The sequence below is a fragment of the Monodon monoceros genome, unplaced genomic scaffold, assembly GCF_005190385.1.
Source record: "Monodon monoceros isolate NGI ecotype Baffin Bay Population unplaced genomic scaffold, NGI_Narwhal_1 Super_Scaffold_22, whole genome shotgun sequence".
In the NCBI taxonomy this organism is placed as follows: Eukaryota; Metazoa; Chordata; class Mammalia; order Artiodactyla; family Monodontidae; genus Monodon; species Monodon monoceros.
Window position 1 is genome coordinate 3,542,157 of NW_021703779.1, and position 21,887 is coordinate 3,564,043.

Genomic DNA, 21,887 nt, shown 5'->3' on the forward strand with positions numbered 1-21,887 from the left:
ACAAAACCTAGCAGTACCGACTTCATACACTCTCCCCAAGCTCACCGGCACGCGGGACAGGCATGGCCACAAGCACCTGCTTGTGGCTGGTTAAGCGTGACAACTTTGTCGGGAAGGGACCGGCTCAGGAAGTGACTGACTGGGTCAGTAACCAGAGGCTTTGGCTTCTGCGACTGGACCTGATTCCTTCAATTCCTGAGCATCTGCTGAGTCCTCCTGAAACAGGAGGCCACGTCCGGCAGCCTCCAAAACTCGGAGGGGTCCCCTTTGGAAGACGTCAGTGTGCACCCATCTCACTTGAGGGGCAGACAGAGTTCCCCTGATTCCCCGCGTTACACTGAGTTCCCCCACCTTCAGTGTCTTGCCCAAGAAAGTATGCTACAAAGAGACAGGGGCTTGACATGTGTGGAGGCTCCTGAATCTTTCCATCCAGGACCAACAAAACCATCGTATGGCCTTCCCAGGGACCACCCCAGACAAGCAGGAATAACGGCAGAGATCTCTGGGTGAAGCCCTTTTCCACGCTGACAAACAGAAGCCAGGAGGCTGTTTCGTGTCACTACCTGAAACATGCTTGTTTATTTTCTCCCTTGCCCACCCGCATGGAAGCTCCGGGAGGGCAGGGGCCTCTCTTTTCTTGGGCTCCCCCCGTGTTGCAGTGCCTGGGCACAAGGCGGACACTTGATCAACATTTGCTGAAGGAGCGGTAGTGAATGGCCGTCGGATTCCAGTGTGGAAGGCTGACTACCTAACAATCTGCGATTAGAAAATTTAGGAAGCTGTCTTGCCTGACTCAAGCTCAGTGTCTGCAAAAAGCCTAGCAGAGAGACAGCTCTGGAAGTCACGCGTGTTAACCGCGGAGGACGGTGAACTCACAGCTGGCGTACGAGCGGCCGTCATCCTCGCACATCTTGTGCAGCTGCTGGTATTCCTCCTGGGCCAGCTCGAAACGCTGCTGCTTAATCTGGTAGATTTCTTTCTTGGCGTTGAGGGCCTCCTGGGCTACAATTAAATACTCCTTCAGCATCCGTTCCTGCTCCCGCCTCCACTGTTCTCTGGGATCCTCAATCTGGGTAAGCTCTGAAATTGAAAGGGTAAGAACATAAGGGACTTCAAAGTAAAATCTTTACATTGACCAATAATCATGCAGTTATATGACTAGTCGATGAGAAAATTAATTAACTACCAGGAGGTACATTATGGAAGCGTCTATATAACGAACCTCCCAGAGTGCGGATCACGTCCTATTTACATATCCACGCTTGGGAGGAGAAGAAAGCTCTGTAGACATGCAATAGCTCCATGGAGGGGAAGACGGTACCAGGCAACTTTTCACACTCTAAGTAAATGTTAGTGGACATGAACCCAAAGGAGGTCATCCCTGTCAAACTAAGACACACGTCCAAGCTTCCTCTCCCTGCCTTCTTCAAGCCAGGCTGCTGTGGGCTCTGCTGTCCCCGTGACTGGCTCGCTCCCCTTCTCCCACCTCCCACGCCAGACGACGTCCTTCTGCATTCTTCCTGGACTTCCCATAAATCCCCCGTTTTCCGCTCTGGCTCTCTCACTCTAGCAGCTCCCTTAAGGGCTCACGCCCACCTCCGGCTCCAACCTCTCCCCTGAGCGCCCATCCTTTCCTTCCTCCTCCCTCCTAGAGGCATCTCCACCTGGACGAACGCAAAGTAATTCTGAGTCATTCGTCCAAAGCAGAACTCATTCTCACACAGCGCCCTTTCACTACACAAACCAAAGCAAAGCAGAGGAAGCCACGCTGACGAGCGCCTGCGTCTCCCGCCTGCCCCTCTGAGTAAGCGCCTTCCTCTGGATCTACCCACTGAGCCAGCCTGGGACTCGCCCTCAGAGGACTCGTGCGCTCCTCTCCCCACACAGAGTATTCCATGGGTCATCCACAACTGGCAATTCCTGCCCCTGCGTATCACAGTGGCCGACGTACGCCTTCTCTCCTTCTCCCCTTACTTCAATCAGACCCTCACGATCTCTCTCCAAAAACACGCAGGCTGCCTGCCTCATCCCGCCAAAAGCCATCCTCCGTGCGCTCACCAAAGTGACCTTCCCAACTCTGCCTCCGGTTCTCTAACACATGGCCTTTTTTAAAGCACAAGGTTGTACCTTGGCGTGACGAAATGTTCTGGAACTAGATACAAGTGGAAGCTGGACAACACTGTGAATGCGCCAATTGCCACTGAACTGCAGACTTTTAAACAGTGAACTTTACATTCTGTGCAACTCACATCAAAATGGTTAAAAATGTAAATTTTAGGTTATCTTTGCCCCATACACACACAGCACCTGCTAGGATGTTTCAAGTAAGTCCTTCCTTTTTAAACTCCCTCCCAGCAACATCCCCTACCCCGCTTCACACTGCTACCCCAGGGCCCCTCCTAGAAAGCCTCCCTGGGCCTTAAAAGCTCCCATGGGGAAATAAAAAACAAAGACAACAAAAATCGGGGTCCCGACCTAGCCCCGGAGTCCAGATTCAGTGGGCCGAGGGGGCGCAGGCAGAGTCACAGCTGTTATAAGTGCCCGGATGTCTCTGACGTTGATTCAGCCATGAGACTCACCCCAGCCGACAGGCATCGTTCGCACTCTGTCCCGTGCACCCGAGAGTCTTGGGAACCTTGCAGGTGATCCACGCAGGGCCCCTCCGGTCCCTCACGTCACCATCAATCTGCACAGTTCCAACTTAATATTTGACTCCCCAGGTCCTGTGCCTTTAGAGAGCTATAAAGCTGTGCTATCAAGAGTTAGATTCTCAGGAGCAAGTTTTCTGGAATGGGGTCTCTGGCCCATGTACTAATTGTTACAATAATAATCTTTTATGTTCCTGGGAAAAAAAAAAGAGTTGGGTTCCCTGAAGGCCTCAGAGGGAGGAGGTGGTATGACCCTGGAGCTGATGTCTTCAGCCACATCCCCCATGGTGCTGGGTCACCCGTTATACTCAAGGGGGCCGGAAGAAAGTCCATGGTGATTCTTCGGTTTTCGGGTTCATGGCCAAGTCCAGCATGTCATGTTGAACCCTCATGGTGGAGCCTGGGTCTCACTTTCCTGTGTCCCCAGGGCCTCAAGAGTGGCCAGCATACAGAGGTGCTCTGTGACACTCGCTGTGACTCAGCCAGCAGGACAGCAAGGCACACCAGCGGCAAAGAAGGGGACACAGAGGGAGGAGCAATTGGGGTTTACGAGAGACGAGCCAGAGGCCTCAGCGGCAGGTAGGCGGCTTCCAAAAACGTTGTGTAAGGCGGATGCCTGTGCCGTTCAGCACTGCCGCCCGGGCCCAGAGAGGCCCACAGCACAGGGAAGGTGGCCCAGAAGGGCCAGACAGCCCGGCCGCACGCAGCCCAGGGGCACCGGGCCAGCCGGGCCAGAGGGAGGGCGGCGGACCCACCCGGAAGCCCTCCTGCCACTGGCATAACCGCCGGGGAGGGCAGCAGGGCCAGGGCGGCACTCACCCCCCTGCCCAATCCCTGGGTGAGAGCCGCAGTCACGTGAAGGCTGAGGGTACGGATTGGAAACTCCCCTGCCCCAGGAGCCAGCCAGGACGCCTCGCCATTCAGAGTTCCAAACGCTGAACTCAGAGGCCGGCCGGCAGGTGACAATGCAGGAATCAGCCCTAAAGGTACCAGCCCGGGTCGATCACACTAAGGGGACAGGAGGAGCCGTGGGACTGAGCGTGGGAGGAGCTTCGTCACTCACATGCTGGGCACCCCACCCCCGGCCTCCCCCGCACTCAACAACCTGAAGGACAGAAAGCACACCAAGGGGAACTTCGGATCCCCAGTAGTAATGACGATGACAGAAACACGAGGCAGCTAGAACGAAAAGGGGGGAGTGAAGAAATGTGAATCTGAGAGAGAAATGGGTCCCCAGCTGGTCCCAGATGGAGGAAGGCTGAGGAGGCGGCAGAGAGCAAGGAGGGCGGGAAGCAGCGCGTCAGCTAGGCACCACGGACACTCCAGGCGGCTCAGCCTCTTCGGGGGGCCGTCCTGGGCACTTCACGAGGGGGAGCAGCATCCCTGGCCTCCACCCACCAGATGCCGGGAGCACCTCTCCCAGGCATGACCATGAAAAATGCCCCAGACGCTACCATGTGTCCCTGGGAGGCAAAACCAGCCCCAGGTGAGAACCACCGCTCCCGACAATTCTACCAAGAAGGCTGGCATGGTCAAGGACCCATTATTTTAGCTGTGGTCTTTACATCATTTTCTCCCTTCACAAAGCTCCAAAATGTTTGGTATATTAAAGCTAAAATCAAAGGGATAAGACAAAATGAAGTTAAGGTAACCACTTGGGAATTTATTGTTCCAAGAACTTGTAAACTTCACTCTGCTAGAAACACCCTTCTCATTTTGAGAGAGATTTCTATTACTAAACTGCCTGGGAAATTTATTCCTTCTTTTAGGTATTCAAACTCTGCATTCCACATATTCCATGCAGTCCTGAGCAACACACAAGCCAGGTAGCTACACAACTGCTTCACTTTTTGAAGAACTCAGCTAATCAACACTTCTGATGACACTGATAAAAATCCAGTTTAATGCTGCATTGGAGAGTAACAATTGTTTCACTCTAAAAAAGAGTTCCTAGCTACCGGGGGATCAATATGGAAAGTCATCCATATGTAACAACTCAAGTGTGGCACTGTACTTACTATTTATGTGGTCCATGTAATAAATTCCAATTTGTTTATCATATACAGTTTCCCATCCTAACGGAAGTTCATCCCCAACACAGTCGGCAAAGGTCAATGGCTTTGTTATCCTGCAAAATAAAATTATGAAAGCAAATTTGAAAGTGAGGTCAATTTCATGTAAGTTTGCTGAATCGACTCTAGAATTCGGTTTCAATACAAAATTATTATCTAATTGACTGCTTTTGCTCCAACTATGTGGTTGGAAAATTAACTCGCTGGCTTTGCCTCAAGAATCATCAGTAACAATATCAGTGCGCTCACAGTGAAAAGCGTTACTATCCCGCAGTGCAACTTTAAAGACCAGCAAAAACGACACTGACAGTTACAGAACAGGCAAAACAAGCATCTTCTTCCAAGCTGTATGTTTAATGAGGTGATGACAATGGAATGTCGCTCTGCCACAACAACAGGAGAGCACCTATGTTCTCATTCCCTGACAACTGTTCCCCCCTCACAACTTTCAGCTTCTGTACATTACAGCTTAAATGTATCTAAAATGTATTTGTAAGTTTCATCTACCAGTGGTCATAAGTGAAGGAGTTAAATGTTAACCACTGACCAAAGGCAAAAAGCCAAACAAGCATGGTAACAATACAAGGAGATGCCTACTAAATACTGCCTGTATTCTTTACACAGAAGGAATCAGAAACTGCAAAGTATCCTCCTTGAAGTAAATCTGATCAAGGAAAGCTTGGCTTGACACAGATAGATAAAGGAAAGGTTCTCCAGATGGGTTTAAGTAGAACCTCCCCCGCCCCTACACCCCACGATCACACTGATTGACAAGACAGCTGTGGCATAAAACAAGCCGCCCCTATAATCGTCTGAGTCCAGGCAGCTATCTATTCAGTTGTCTCTATAAATGCACATTGACTGGTATGCATGGGAATCTGATAACCTAAATTTCACTAACTCAGTCTTCCCACATCTCTGTTCCAGTCTCTGGCCCCAGGAAAGTGAGACACCACAACCAACGCCAAGCCCCACAAGACAAGTATGAATTTTGAACATGTTATTTCCCCAAACTGGTTCGACAACAAAGCTCTGTCTCTCCCAGGAGCTTTTAGAAATAGATAAACACTATCAGAACGGCACTGACTGAACTCATCTTCGTTTTAAACATAATGGTTTTAAGAAGTTAGAGTCAATATCAAAACAGAAATACATATACAGAAGGCAAAACACACCATGGAAATCCTCTCAAATACGATGCGCTCAAAACCCCACAACATCACAAGATGAGCCTACTGCATAGTGCCGGTCCCAGCCCCAAACACCAGTGTCCGCAGCACAGTTCCTTTACGGGTCAGGAATGGTGTGGTGGCGCCGTGGTTCCAAGTCAAACAGGTAACAGCAGACTGCTGTGCGTGACTCAAGTCCTGAATGGGACCAAGCCACAACAAATGCTACCTGAAGATAAACTGAGTCCTGAGCACAACTCTGCTATTCTAGATACACGTATAAGCCTAGAGAAAGATGCCCAAGCACGGGCACGTTCTAAGCATCCTGACATACGTGATCTCATTTAGTAGACAAATATAGGTGGGAATGGCTTCCCTGGTGGCACGGTGGTTAAGAATCCGCCTGCCAATGCAGGGGACACGGGTTCGAGCCCTGGTCCGAGAAGATCCCACATGCCGCGGAGCCACTAAGCCCGTGCGCCACAACTGCTGAGCCTGCGCTCTAGAGCCCGTGAGCCACAACTACTGAAGACTGCACACCACAACTACTGAAGCCCGTGCGCCTAGAGCCTGTGCTCTGCAACAAGAGAAGCCACGGCGATGAGAAGCCCGCACACCGCAACAAAGAGTGGCCCCCGCTCACCACAACTAGACAAAAGCCCTGTGCAGCAACGAAGACCCGACGCAGCTAAAGGTAAAATAAATTAATTAAAAATATGTATAGGGCTTCCCTGGTGGCGCGATGGTTGAGAGTCCGCGTGCCGATGCAGGGGACACGGGTTCGTGCCCTGGTCCGGGAAGATCCCACATGCCGCGGAGCGACTGGGCCCGTGAGCCATGGCCGCTGAGCCTGCACGTCCAGAGCCTGTGCTCCGCAACAGGAGAGGCCACAACAGTGAGAGGCCCGCATACCACAAAAAAAAAAAATATATATATATACATATAAATATATATACACACATATGTGGGAAGCCTGACCTTCTAGCACTGCTGAGCCCAATTCATTTACTTTACAACTCACAACTGTTATAAAACTATTGCAAGTTCATAGTTTTCAATTTTCTATCCAATAAACAACGCAAGTAAGTAAAATAACACTTCCATACTCTTTCTTCTAAAAATAAACTGACACATCTACCATTTTGGTAAATTTTATTTTGGCCTGATATAGAATCCGTACGTCTCTGATTCCACTTCTCTAAACAGAGCATGGACTTTGCATGATCATCCACAGAATCAGTACTTTGAAGCAAGCAGATGACGAGTCACGCCTCTCGGAGTCCAGCTCGCACCGCGAGCAAGGAGGAGAAGTTATCAAGTCCTTGCTGTTCATCTCCTCTGTCCACAGGGCTCACACTTGGAGACCTTCTACTCACTTGACAGCAGTTCGAACAGGCTCAATGAAGAAGTTTTCCAGCTCCCAAAAGACAGAAGTGGTAAACTAGAAGGCAAGGACAGGGGGCCCTTGGGCAGGAAGAAGGCAGCAAAGGAAGCAGCTGACAGCAGGGAGAAACACCCACTCCCTGGCTTCATCCATCACACCGTGAAACATCTATGCTGCGCTTCTGCTTCATCCACCTGTTTATCAGGATGACACACGCTCCAGACTTCCAGACAGCTGTAACTTCACTGTATGTAGACAAATTTGGGCATGATTTTCAATAAGAGCATCGAGGATATCTAAATTTATTGTCCTGTCACCCACAGGTATGCCAGTCCAGGCTCTTGAGTTCTCATCCCCCCAAAAACTTGATGCTAGATTTTTCCCACCAACTCCTTCCTACGATCACCACACACAGACGCCAGGGTATTTTTGTTTCTATTACACAAAGTTTAGGAAATACACCTAAATAGGAGAGAAATGTCCATGCACACCACCACTCAAAAACAACCATTATTCCTATTTTGATGTGTCTTCCTCCATCTTTTTTCTATATGTTCTCTTTATTCGTCTTTTTCTGACATAGTCATGATCATACAGTATACACAATTTTCTCCCCTGCCTTTTCCACTTAAGTTTGTAACATGTTTACTTAATAATTCATACCTTGAGTCTCTCCAAAAATTACTCGAGGTGGCCTAACACTACAGCCTAAGTATTCTGTCCCCGCTTGTTATAAATTATTTGTAAACAGCACCTGGAACAACTGAATAGATTAAGCTCCTTGAGAACAATTACCCTGTCTCAGCTGCCTTTGAACCCCCAGCACCCGGTCTAAGAATAAATAACTTGCATTTTTACAAACAGTTCGTTAAGGGGATTAATACGTTTTACCTAAGCACTCTCCTACTATTGATAGCTACACTATTTCCTAATTTCCACTAGTGTAAATATTCATGAGAGCTGCTTTGGAAAACAGTTCAGCAATTTCTCAAATATACAGTTAAACACAGTTTCCATATGGGTCAGTAATTCTACACCTAGGTGTATACCTAAGAGAAACGAAAACATATATCCACAGCAGCATTATTCGCCATAGCCAAAAGGTGAAAACAACTAAGGGCCATCAACTGATGAATGGACAAATAAAACATGGTCTATCCATACAATGGAATATTACTCAGCCACAAAAAAAGAACGAAGTACTGGCACATGCTACAGTATGGATGGACCTTGAAGTCACTGTGCTGGGTGACAGAAGCCAGACATAGTGGCTACATGTTGTATGCATCCATCTACAAGAAATGTCCAGACCAGGCAAATTCATAGAGACAGAGGGTAGATCAGTGGTTGTCAGGGGTTGGAGATAAAGAGAGAATGGGGAGTGATTGCTAAGGGGTTAGCCTTCCTTTGGGGGGTGATAAAAATGTTCTGGAATTAGATAGTGGATGATGGTTGCGCAACTTTGTGATTATACTAAAAACTAGTAACCAGCATGCTTTAAATGGCGATTTTCATAGTATATGTGAATTACATCTCAATTTAAAAAACTATGACGAAAGGAACATCTCTGTGCATATAGCTCGTAATCTGTATTTACAATTATTTTCTTTGAAAGATTCCCAGAAGTAAATTTATGGGGTTGAAGGATATGAAGGTCCTTTCTCCTTACTGTGAAGTCAACGTAAAAAATTCATAAAGTATAAAGCATAGGAAATAAAATCACCTAAAATCCAGAAGCCCTGGATTCATGGTTTAGCTTATTTTCCTACATTTTTCCACAGCTGACATCATACTAGATACAATTTCACACACTAATTTTTTTCATTTGTGTATTTCCTCATGTCCTTTAAGTCTCTGTCACCATCGCTTTCTATCATTTTAGAACCTTCCGTCATGTGCAGTAAACCATAACTTTTTTACCAGGCACACCTCAAGTCATCTATTTAGGTATGTTCCAATTTTCTGCTCTTTCTTGTAAATCATGGACATGAGCTCACAGCAAACACCTGATGTAAACTGCCAAGGTGCTTTAGCATCAGCATACACTCCTACCAGTGAAGTGAGAGATGGCCTTTCTCATCACCCTCTGGGGATATCTTGAATGCATTTGTTCAAGGGCTCGGGACAAATCCGGATGGCACGAGCGTGCTTCACTTTCAAAGAACAAGCAGGTAGGGAGTAGCGTAAGCTCCCCGGCATTTTCAGGCTGTGGGGGAAGTGTGCAATGAGCTGAGAAGCCGGGCAGCAGTGTCCTCCCACAGCAAAGTCCGCTCTGCAGTGGGACATGAAGGCCCCCACGCGGCCAGTTCTCACTGGTCTCCTCCTATCTGAGCGACATCAACCTGGAGCTGCCAGCTCTCCCTGCCCTCAACCGCCCCGCACAGACCTTCCCACCGTAGATTCCCTGCTTCACAAACGGCTCTTCTTGGCCTCAGCAGAGGACATGAATATGGTTTGCTGGCCGTTCTTACCAGAATTGGTCCATAAGAAGGGAGAGAATGCTGGAGGACACAGACACGGGCTTCATTTTGTTCCCTTTTGCCTGCTGCATCCTGCGGGGCTCTTTAAGAAGTGGCACTGGGCCATCTCAGCCAGCAACAGTTCCCAGAGAGCCATTTACTTCCATGAAACCTTGCATGAGTCATTCCTTCTCTCTCTGGGCCTGCCTCAGTTTCCTAATCTTTAAAATGGGGGTGGGGACTTCCCTGGTGGTCCAGGGGCTAAGACTCCGCGCTCCCAATGCAGGGGGTCCAGGTTCAATCCCTGGTCAGGGAACTAGATCCCACATGCAGGCCACAACTAAAGATCCTGCACGCCGCAACTAAGACCCGGTGCAGCCAAATAAATAAATAAACATTAAAAAAAAAAAAAAATGGGGGTGATCCGACCAACCTCACGGGGTCATGCTGGCTGGGTGCAGCCTCTTCAGTTACAGTGTGGAGACCAGCTCCATCCACTCCCCTTCCTGCTTCCCCCTCAACCTCCAACAGACTTGCTTCAGACACTATTAGTTTCCTCATGCTGCTGTGACAAATTGCCACAAACTTGGTGGCGTTAAACAACACATTTGTCATCTTACAGCTCCGGAGATCAGAAGTCCGATTGATTTCAGTGAACTAAAACCAGTGTCTGTAATAGACTACTGGCATCCGCGGCGGCTTCTTGCATCTTCAAAGCCAGCCACGGCTGGTAGAGTCTTTCTCAGGATGCCATCTCTCTGGTTCTCCCTCTTCCACTCAGAAAGACCCTTGAGATTACACTGGGCCCACCCAGATCATCCAGGATCACCTCCCCGTTGCAAGATCCTTTATTTAGACTGCAGGGCTGACAGCGGGTGGAGCCGGCGGCGATGGTCCAGTGCCTCAAAAGCCATGTCCTCCCTCCCGGCCACGCTCAGGGCCTGGAATATCTGACACTGACTGCCCTGAATTGCAGAAAAGTAAACGTGGGCAGCAGAAGGTGAGAGCAGAGAGAAGAGAGCAAAGCATGAGCACTGATTCTTTTTGTTCAATCCATGAAGGCAAATGAATTTATTTGGATGATATACAATCTTTCTAATGGTGAGGCTTTTTTTTTAATTGAGGTAACACTGATTTGTAACAATATGTTTCCTGTGTACAACATATTTCGGCTTCTGCATACACTACAGCGTGCTCACCACCAAAAATTTACTTTCCATCCGTCACCATGCAGTTGACATGCGTTGATTTAGCCCTTCCCCCCACCCCCTCCCCCTCTGGTGACCAGTACTCTGTTCTCTGTGTCTATGTGTAAACGCTGGTTCTGAACACATTTTCTTTACCAAAAGGAGGCCAGGGTAATCCCAGACACTGGTGAACCGAAAAAGTGTAAAGTCGTACAGTGTATGCTTTGTTGAATCACGCTGACAATGGACAGATACTGCAACAACTTGTAAAAACATCATGGGAGGAAAAACTTCCAACTGAGGCAACTATAAGCACTTACTAGTGAGGATGAGCCTGGGCAAATGACTGTCTGGCTGTGCCTCAGTTTTCTCATCTTTACTATGGGGTGGTAGGGCTAAAAGGCTGTAACCAATATCAAGGTTTTGGGGACTTATTACATACTCCATAAACATGCATTTTCCTTCCATGCTATTTTTTCCTCTAAAAACTGGGGGAATGTCAGTATTATTCTGATGTAGCAGAATAATACTGTACAAGTGGAACACAGTTTAAAAGCCTGGGATTGAGATGCTAGGATGCAGGGCTGAGCAAGCTGCCCACAGGCCAAGATGCAAGTCTACCACCCAAAGGAAACCACAGCCAGAGGGGCAGCCGATCACAGGCACCTGCCTGAGCACCTCACCCAGGACGGTCTTCCACCTTGAAAATGACAGAAAAAGAATTTCTCATCAAGCCCATCAAGTGCACAATCCTGAGATAAATGAAAACACTTTGTTCACCTCAAATATAGGCTCTAATGATACAACTTAGACTAAAATAAACACAAACTTCAGCCCACTTAGTAAAAAGAATTCTCTAGGGCAGTGCTGTCCAATAGAAATATTTACAGTGACAACCACATACTTAACTAAAAAATTTCTAGGGCTTCCCTGGTAGCGCAGTGGTTGAGAATCCGCCTGCCAATGCAGGGGACACGGGTTCGAGCCCTGGTCCAGGGAGATCCCACATGGCGCAGAGCAACTAAGCCCATGCGCCACAACTACTGAGCCTGCGCTCTAGAGCCTGCGAGCCACGACTACTGAGCCCACGTGCCACAACTACTGAAGCCTATGCCCTAGAGCCCGTGCTCTGCAACAAAAGAAGCCACCGGAATGAGAGAAGCCCACGCACCGCAACGAAGAGTAGCCCCCGCTCGTGGCAACTAAAAAAAGAAAGCCGGCGTGCAGCCGGCGACCCAACGCAGCCAAAAATTAATTAATTAATTTTAAAAAAATTTCTAGTAGCCACATTTAAAAGGGTAAAAATAAACAGGTGAGATTATTTTAATAATATTTTCTATTTAACACAGTACATCCAAAATACTATCAACTTGACATGTAATGATTATAAAAATTATAAATGAGATATTTGACATCCTTTTTTGGTATGAAGTCTCTGAAAGCCGGCGTGTGTCTTACGCTGTGAGCTCACTTCCTGCTGGGCTCGCATATCTCAAGCGCCCAGTTGCCCATCTGGCTGCAGCTACCGCGCTGGACAGCACAGCTCCGGGACCTCAACTCGTTCTCTGACAGTCTGACTCTACGAAGGACCACGGCAAAGTCCACGGGCTGAGACTGAGACCACTTAAGAAACATCCAGCCTGAGACACCGTCTTCTACAAGTCCCTGGTGGGGATCTGGAAAGAGTCAGGTTTCTAAGACCACAAAACATCCTGCAGGGAACTGTTTCCCTTCCCTCCGCCCCTGGCTGCCCATCCGCCTTCCCAGCAAGCCCCGCGGGAACAGCTATTCCCAAACTTGGAGCGTTCTCTCCCTTTCCCATGCTTCCCTCCCGCCCCCTTCCTGTTCAAATCCTGATGCGTCTTCCAAGATTTGGCCCAGATTCCTCCTGTCCAGACCCAGCCCACCCCAGCAGGAAGTAAGCTGTCCTTTCTTGGGCCAGCCTCAGCACTTTCTCTCTCCTCCTGGGACAGTTATTAAAACTCTAAGTAGAAGGCGGTTATTTGTTCACATCGCATCTCCCGTAGCATTTGTTCCTTCTGGGCAAGAATGGCATCTCCTCCCGCTCTGACCTGCCCCCACAGAGCTCCAGGGCGCACCCCAGTAGGTGCTCAGCTGCACACACAGGGTGAGTCACAGACAAGACCCGATTAAGGGCGAATGGAGCCTGCCACCAAATACATGTCCACGGCAGTTCCAGAGCTGTTCTCACACGTCTCTGCCTCGACAGAATACGCTCATGAGCAGGTGTGCAGATCTGAAGCTTGAGAGACTGGATCCAAGAAAGTGGGCTGCTGTGTGACGGATGCATCGCTTCCTCTTCGGGGACGGGAGGAACAGGTGCTCGAGATCTGTTTACCAGCGCCATAGGAAAGGCGGGCTTGTCGCATTACGAATGGCATCCTGGATGCACAGCGCTAAGGAATGAGAGCCAGTGCAGGCTGGAGGGCCCTCGCAAGGAGACCCAGAGTCAGCTCTGGGCCTTCCAATACTCCGCAGCTGCCCTCCAAGCCCCCGCGCCCACCCAAGCATGCACAGACCAGCCCTCAGAACCTAGCCCCCTCCCAATGGACCCCAATGGCTCCTCCTCCCTGGGCTCCCGACCAGGCCGACTAGCCACTAGGGAGAACCCCAGCCAATGCGGTTCTCAGCATGGGTGGGTGGAGAAACAACAACTCCCAGGACAGTGTGACTTCCGGAACCCGCCTTTTATAAAGAGGAACCAGAAAAGCAGGCATTCCAAAATACACAGGCAGAAAGCAGACCAGCAGATCAGTGGCTATCAGGGACCAGAGTGGGAAAGTGGGGGACGGCAGATGGAAATGTTCTAAAACCGAACATCTTGGTGATGGTGGTCCAGCTGCATATAGTTACTAAAACTCATTTAACTACACTAAAATGGTGAGTTTTGTGGGATGTAAATTACACCTTACTAAAAGCTGTGTTAAAAAAAAAGTACACACACACATTGCGATTCCTAATAAGTACTTCATTTACAGTAGGAAGAAACAATGTCAGGACTCCAAGTCATATGAAACACTGGGGAGAAGAAAAAAAAATCCAAGGACGTAGGTGACTGTCATCTCACTCACGTCAAACTGTTACACACATCTGGCGATGTTGATCCACAAATTCTAAGTCATGGCTGATCAATGTCCTGGACGTCTTCCAAATAGCTGGACACATATTGAAACATTCTCTAAACCATCATTCCCAATCCTCTGTATTCATCTGTCACGTTACTCTACGTCACGCTCTCATGCTACAGCCACAGCCCATTAGTGAGCAGTGAAATTGATGGAGTAGGTCCCAATCAGTGTTTTGGTTTAAAAAGAAAATACTGGAGCACATCATACCTCACAAGGGTAGAACGTACATACTATGTCATGACACTTTTCTTTCCATTGCACATGTGATACAGAATGGTCTCCTACTTTCCGGAGCAGTAATTGGCAAGGCAACGCTCCAGGCAGGATATACCTGTAGGTGGCTACATCCAGTCACACAGGAACCACCGTGTTTAATGCACAGGGCTGCCGCCTACCACCTGTAGGTTTTGCAGACACTGCTGAAAGTGTGCAGTCACAGCCGCCAGCCCCCCAGGCAAAGCCCGCATTGTGCTCAGAGGGACGGGAGAAACTTCTTTAATCAGCACGACAATTTTAAAAAGGTGTGTCCCTCATAACCACCCCCACTTTACCTAAGGAGGAAACTGAGCTCAGGGACGGGCACCTAAGAAGTGGCAAGACCAGGGGGGAGAAGCCTGCTCGGGTCACCAGCGGCTCTCTGCACTCCCATCGAGCTCGGAGGAGGGATTCCAGGCAAAAATGAAAGGGTTCCTGCCAGTGAGGCAGGAACCACCATCCCTGAGGAAAAGAGCGGAAATAAAGATGCTGTGTTACTGTTATAAGGATACTCATATACGCACCACATTCCGCTTTTAAATAATTTTTATCCTCCTTACTCTCCTGACAAACTGCTAATGATGATTACTCAGAGGAGAGTACAGTTTGGGAAGTTAATGGCCATCTTCTTATTTTTAGTATGGCCAAAACAATAGAAGAGAGACTTAAAATACTCCTTTAAGAATAAAATACAGTGTTATAAAAATTTGGTTCTTAACTTACTACTGAATATCACAGACAGGAAGGGATATTTAAAAATTAAAAGAGGAGGTTTTAAGAAAGGATTCGGGGAAAAAAAAAAAAGAAATAGTAACAATTGACGGAAGAAGAAAGTTCAACTGAAATACGAGAGGAAAACACCACTGGCCAAGGAGAGCAAAGAGGCCCAACAATAACATTCTTTAGAAATGGCATCACAGGGGGAGGCGACCCGGAACAGTCTGGCCATCCTTTCAGCCAAGCGGCACACAGGCATACAGCGGCAGAGACGGCACAGAACTCGGCTCTGTGATCTCAGTTTCAGCTTCGCAAATGCTGCCGAGATCGAGCTCGCCCCTGCGTACTGCTCCCAGTTGCAGAAGTCCTGTGCCAGGCCTGTAAGAGTAAGAGCTAAAGGATTTTATCACCCGCCCTTTTTTGTATTAATTACCTCCCCCCACCAAAAAAACCCAGACATACACACCACTTTTTAGCAGTCACTTAATCTGTTTTCTTTTGGGCATGAGAATTCCATTCTTTACAGATGCCTCTTTGCATATATCGCCATCTGAATCCATGAACAAAAGCAGAGGGGAAAATGCCTGAACATCTAAGACATTCAGACACCCATCAAGCTCTGATGAAGAAACGTGCCAGGAAAGGATGCAGGGAATGGCAAGTGCTCGCGGTTCTTTTAGGTCTTGGATCTCTCTGGGAATCTGAGATAAGCCATCGATCTCCTCCCTAGAAAAACATGTTTACACATATACCCAAAATGCTGCCCTCATATATACACGAAATGCTGCCTGTCCGGGAAGTCCAGTTTCGGGAACCCTGTTCCCAAAGCTCCCTGCCCAGGGGAAGAGGCACCAGGGAGAGAGCACACACAGCTCCTGGAGGAAGGGCCGGTTTCACTGGCGGTGGGTTCAAGGCCCAAGAGAGAGGAGCACCAAGGCCGCTTCTGACCTGCCCAGGGAGGACAGGGGACCTGCCCAGGCCTCACGCAGGGGGGGTGAGAACAGGTGAGGCGAAAGGAAGCCTCTCCCCCCCGCCCCGCCCCCTGAAGGCACGGCCGGCCTGACAAAGAGCAAGGTTGCAGTTTGCAGGCGGCAGGGAGGCCTGAGGAATGGAGGCGGGCGCGCGGGCATCAGATCTGTTTCGGAGGAAGGTCCCTCGGGCTACAGAGAAAGTGGACAGCAGGAAGGGGGAGCAGAGCCTGGGCGGGAAAGGTCGAGGCCCGAGGAGCGCTGGGCCTCAGTGACGGGGGCAGGTCCTTGAGTCGCGGTGAAGCCACTCACCAGGCCGGTGCTGATGGCGAGGGGACACCTGAGCTGAACGCTCTGGGAAGGGTAACAGGAGTAACTACTTCTGCTATTTCCGGGACCCTGCTGCGTTCCCTTCTATGTGACATCAGGAAGGTGGTGAGCTTAAGGTCTTGGGAGGCACCTCTGCACTAACGTGGGTCCGCCCGACGGGAAACTCATTCTCACTGTAAAGGTTCTACAACGCAGGGCTTCCCTGAGACTCTCCAAGGAGGCAGGACGGGTCATCGCTGCCTCTGCGGCAGCCTCCCTGCCGGGCCAGCTCGGGCGAGGACCACAGGCACGAGCGAGGCAGGCTGGGTGTTACTGGCTCGAGTGAGGGTGTCCTGTAACGTAGGAAGCTGCCCCCCAAACTGCAGGCACTGGCGCAGGAACTCCGTCATTTTGCTCAATATCAAGTCATAAAAATTGTTTAAAACATCCTCAGAGCAGGACTGTGGGTAACAATACTTGGGCAGCCCCCTGAAGTGGCTTAAGAGCGAGCCCCAAACTCTCCTTCAGAACTGAAAAGAGGCCAGGTTCCCACCTGGAGGAGCTGAGTAAATACACTGCGTGACAACAGCGACTGGAAATTCCCCGCCGCGTGGCCACAAGCCAGAGCGGTCAGCATCCGCACGCCCCCGCCACTCTGGCTGAGCTTTCTGCACCCTAAAGCCTCTAGAAGGCCATTAACATCTACACCGAGCCTCTCAAGTGCCCTCACTGAAACGCGCGTGCAGGCCCCCAGAACGGCCGCGGGCTGGGCTCCAGCTCATTCCCTCAGAACCCACGCTCCAGCCCTCTCCCGAGGTTCCTCCCACCACCAGGAGGCCCGTGGGACCGTCCCCTCAGCCCTGCTGACAGGGACACCAACAGCTGCTGCACGCGCCCCCCTGGAGCCTTGGCCGGGGGAGCAGGGGTCGTTGGGCTGGGCAGGACCGCTGGCTGCTGTGTCCAAAACGGAAAGCAACACCTAGAACAAGTAACCTGCGATTTTTCTGAAATACATCTGTTCTGTCAAACTTGTCGGTGCACATCCCCAAGACCAAGCCACCAGCGCTTGGCGCCTGAGCCCACCTGGGCAGAGCTCAGAACTGTCACCAAAGAGCACTGTTACGGTAAATGGGACTGGCCCCTCGATCGCTGGAACACTGCTCCCCTCATGTGCCTGGGGTCTGCTTCATGATGGCACAGGGGACACAAGTGAAGGAAGGAGTTCTTCCCAGGACCAGAAACCAAGGAAGACTAAAGGGCTCTGCCTGTCCGGCTTTGGGACACCATGGCCCAGCAATCCAATCACAGAGAATGAGACCGCAATGATGCAGGCCTTCTGTCTTTGTTATCCTCTCCCAAACCAGCCCAGTGCTCTCAACCCTGAAGTGACCTTGACTCAACTTCTCACTCCAAGCGTCCACAGCCCCCTTTCCCTGCAGAGGCTACCTCACCGCGAGCCCAGGCAATCCTGCTCCCAAGACTCTGCTCTGAATCTTCATCGAAGGGCAAGTGCCTTCAGACGCCCCAACTAGTCTGTGCACATCACGAAGTCAAGGATCCTAGAGGTCTTGCCTCCCCAGTACCTGGCACAGACCCTGACCCTACAGCAGGAGTGCACTGAGATCAGATGGATGGAAGGAGGGATGGAGTGACAGGGAGAGCTGGAAGGATGGAGGGAAGAATGACAGAGAGAAGGATGGATGGAGGAAGGGATGCATGGACTGAAGGATGGACAAAGGGATTGATGAAGGGATGGATAGACGGATAAACAGTTGGATCAGTAGATGGGTCAATGGAAGGAAGGAAGGGAGGGAGATAGGGAGGGAGGGAGGAAGGGACGGAGGGAGGAAGGGACGGAGGGAGGAAGGGACGGAGGGAGGAAGGGACAGAGGGAGGGAGGGAGGAGGGAAGATATACAGAGGGATGGATGAAGGATGAACAAAAGAATGGAGGGATGGACAGGTGGACAGAGGGATGGATGAAGGATGGACAGAAGAATGGAGGGCGAAAGGGAGGGATAAAGAGGTGAAGAATTCATCTATATAGGCCAGTGGGGAAGAAACTTCTAGAAAAGTAGGAAACAAACGGATTGAGTTAAGGGAAAACTCCGTCCTATCGGGTCTCTCCTGCAAGTCAGAATTCCCAAATCAGGCCCCTTAGGATTTATAGGCAAACACATTCCAGGCAGGCTTAGAGGGCCAGAGGGCAGCCCAGTTCCTTCATATCTCAATTAGGCTTTATTTCCTTAGATTGCTTTCCTCACTAACTGGGATGCTGGAAGGTAACAAAAGAAGGAGCTGAACTCAACAGTAACCAAACACCAACCAAGGAGAAGTCACCTCAAAACCTGCTATTGATCTGATTCTCATCAGGGCTACTTTGAGAAAGGGTGGGTGATTTGGGGGTGCCACACAGAGGGGCTTTCCTGCACTGTCCACTGAGGAAGCCACTAGTCACATGTGGCTATTTAAAGTTAAATTAATTAAAATTAAATTAAAAGTTCATTCTTCAGCTGCACTAGCCACATTTCAAGTACTCAAGAAATGTATATGGCTAGTGGCTGCCATACTGGACAGGGCAGACATGGACCATGTCCATCATCATGGAATGTTCTACTGGACGGCACTGCTCCAGAGTCACAGGGAAGTGGGAGGATGCTGATCTCCCAGGGGAAGGAGGCTGGGTGAAATGGGGTAGAGAGAGGCAGCGGACAACAGCTCACTGAAGTATTTTCTCTGAGCAGCATGTATTTTAAGGTTTAAAATCTTAAAATACATTGACACTTTGGCTCACTAATCCCACTAGTACAGTGGTTCTCAACCAAGGGACACTGTGCCTCCCGGGGACACCTAGCAGTGTCTGGAGACATTTTTGGTTGTCACAAGGGTGGAGGGGAGGTGCTACTGAGGCTGGTAAGTGGAGGCCAGGGATGCTGCTAAACATCCTACAGTGCACAGGACAGCCCACCATGAAGAATCACCCAAGCCCAAATGTCAATAGCAACACCTATGAAAAATGATCTAAAATAGGTGAAGAGCTTAATGTATAAAGAGGGGCATCACAGTACTAGGTACAATAACAGGAAAAAGGAAACAAGCCAAATGGCCAACAATACGGATGGGACCCAATAAATTACTGCCCACCAACAATCATGTAATAGTTAGTCCCTGAGGACCTACCACACGCCAGGCTCTGCTCAGGCACTGTGGGCAAGGGAGCAAACAGCAAAACAGAACTCTCCTCCTTGTGAGGTCTACCTGGGATAATGTTTAAAGTGTGTTTAATAAGACACTGGAATAACTTGGAAGGGCTTTGGTTACTGGTCAGGGAGAAAGGGTGGCTATAAAATTACTTGATATATCACTGCATTTTGGTTTCTTTACTTACAAAAAGAAAAAAGACTAGATACAGAAAACACTCAAACACAACAGTAACTGTAGGTAGAGAGCTGGAGGGGACTGTGGGATGTCTATACAAATAAAATAAGCCATTTTGTATGAGAGAGCGTTTACCCAGAACCCAAAGCGGCCTCCTCTCCTCTCCTCTTCCCATGATCCCATCGGACAAGTGCGGCCATCACTGAATTCTCCCCGGATTCCTGCTTCTCTCTGTCTAGAAGAAGGGCAAACCAGACAGTGAGAGCTGGAAGCACGTGACTCCAAGGCTGTCCCAGAGCCAACTCAGCCTGCAGCTGTGTTCTATCCGGTTTGCAGTGTCGGCCCTCAGATATTCTACCAAAACCCCAGTGGATTTCCAACATTTAACCTCAGCAGATTTCATTTCAAATACCTGAATTTCCAACTCCCTTAGAAATAGGAAGAGCTGGCACATGGGGATAAGAGTCCCCAAAGACAAAAACGGCTAAAGCTGATGAGGGCCATCCCCTTAGGAAGGGCCACTCACTAGCATGCCACAGTCCCCACCACTCCCTGTGACCTCTGACATCTGGCAGTTTGGTTGGGGGCCCAGCGCCGGTGGGTGTTTGAGGCTGTAGTCACCACACCAAGGTGAGGTGCAGAGGTGGGCAAACCCTTCCTGGAGCATGGCCCAGCCAACAGACGGAACGCACAGGGAGCTCCTGCCACGCAGAGCTAGGCACGAGGCTTGGTATAAACGATGCTTGTGGTTGCAGGCAGGTAATCTTGGCTAAGGATAAGAGAGCTTGGGGACCCCACCCTAGGAGAAGCTCTAAGAAATTTGTAAAGGGCTATTCATTTGTTTCAATACTCACTACAGGAAAGCTATTTGAGATGCCAAGTGCCAGGAGTTAACCTCCAGGAATTCAGCTCAGCCAGGGAGCAAATAAATAACAAACAGCCACTACCTGACAAACTCCCTCAATGGGAGGGGCACACAGAGGGCGATGGAAGCTCAGAGTAGGAAGCGATGCAACATAAACATATGTGATTTTTAGGTTCAGCAGAACATCAAACCCTGAGGCCCCGTCACTGCTCCAAAGCAATAACACAACAGCATTTACAGCTAGCTATTCGACCTTTCGTTCCCCTTTACAAACCTCAGTGTTTCTGGTTTCTCACGTCAAGGCTTATGTGCCCGAGTTTTATGATGAGATTGAAATCATCAACAAATACTCATTCATTACCGTGAACAAGATGGGGTGCGTACGACAGTGGATTTCCACACTGGCTGCAAGGAGAATCAGCAGGGACGTGTGGGTTCACCCCGGAAGCTGGACCTCATTGATCTGTGGGGGAGCACGAGCAGTAGTAGATTTAAATGCTCTTTAGATAATTATAACTTGAAGTCTGGCTTGAGCCAACTCGTATAAGTGAAGCTCTCACAAGTAAATAGTCATCCGGCCCCTGGGGGACGGGGGCACCTCCACAGAGAGGGAAGATGGGAGGTGAGAGGAGTCAGGAACTATATACGGGAAGCACAGGATCAGTTACTTTAAGCAGCATCTGCTTTTCAAACTGAGAATTCCACCTAGAATATTTAAAGAGCCTTTAGAACTCTAATCAAATAATTATTTATTCAGCCCAGGGGTGGGTGATGGCATTGCCACTCGGCAAGTGCAAGAAAAGCTCTGGGAAACACGAGGGATGAGGGCAGGCCCCAGACAGTGTACAGTCTGGGAAAGAGGAGAGAACGGAAAACTGCCAGCCAAATACATGCACTAAAAACATTTCACGACGATATGCTTCTGCGTGTGGTAAAGAGTAAAATGCCACGCTCATCCCACGGTCAGTTTCTCCTCTTTCAGAGGGAGATGGTGGTTCTAAAACAGTCATCAATTTTTAAAACTGGTACACAGAGCACGTGCTAAGCATGAGACATACAGCTGACCAGGAGACTATTGGAAACAGACTTTCCTTTGCCTTCTTTCTAAGGGTGAATGTGATGCGGCACTTAAGTAAAATGATCCTATAAACACTGCCCAGCAAAATATACCACGTGCCCTAACTTGGAATTTAATAAAACATGCGCACTTCTATGGAACTGAATCCCTCTGAGGTGACCTTTTTCTTCTGCTTTTCTGCCCATCAAAACCCGTTCTAATTAGGAGTCCCTACGCTGTTGCCAAAGTGTGTATGGAAGTAAGTCACTTT

The 21,887-nt window shown here is 49.4% G+C and overlaps 1 protein-coding gene across 2 annotated transcripts in view; it reads right to left on the reverse strand.

Moving 5' to 3' along the window:
* The window catches only part of WWC3 (WWC family member 3), an 89,899-nt gene extending 69,789 nt beyond the window's left edge, over nucleotides 1-20,110 (reverse strand). Inside the window, exons 1-3 of one of the 2 annotated variants that reach the window (XM_029240730.1) lie at nucleotides 19,830-20,110; nucleotides 4,667-4,776; nucleotides 877-1,080 (exon numbers count right to left, since the gene is read on the reverse strand). In XM_029240730.1, the coding sequence (XP_029096563.1) occupies nucleotides 877-1,080; nucleotides 4,667-4,776; nucleotides 19,830-20,077 (562 nt within the window). In that variant the 5' untranslated portion in view covers nucleotides 20,078-20,110. Of the gene's footprint in view, nucleotides 1-876; nucleotides 1,081-4,666; nucleotides 4,777-19,829 lie in introns of those variants that run through there. The other variant, XM_029240732.1, reaches the window with a different exon arrangement.
* Nucleotides 20,111-21,887: the final 1,777 nt, after the last annotated feature.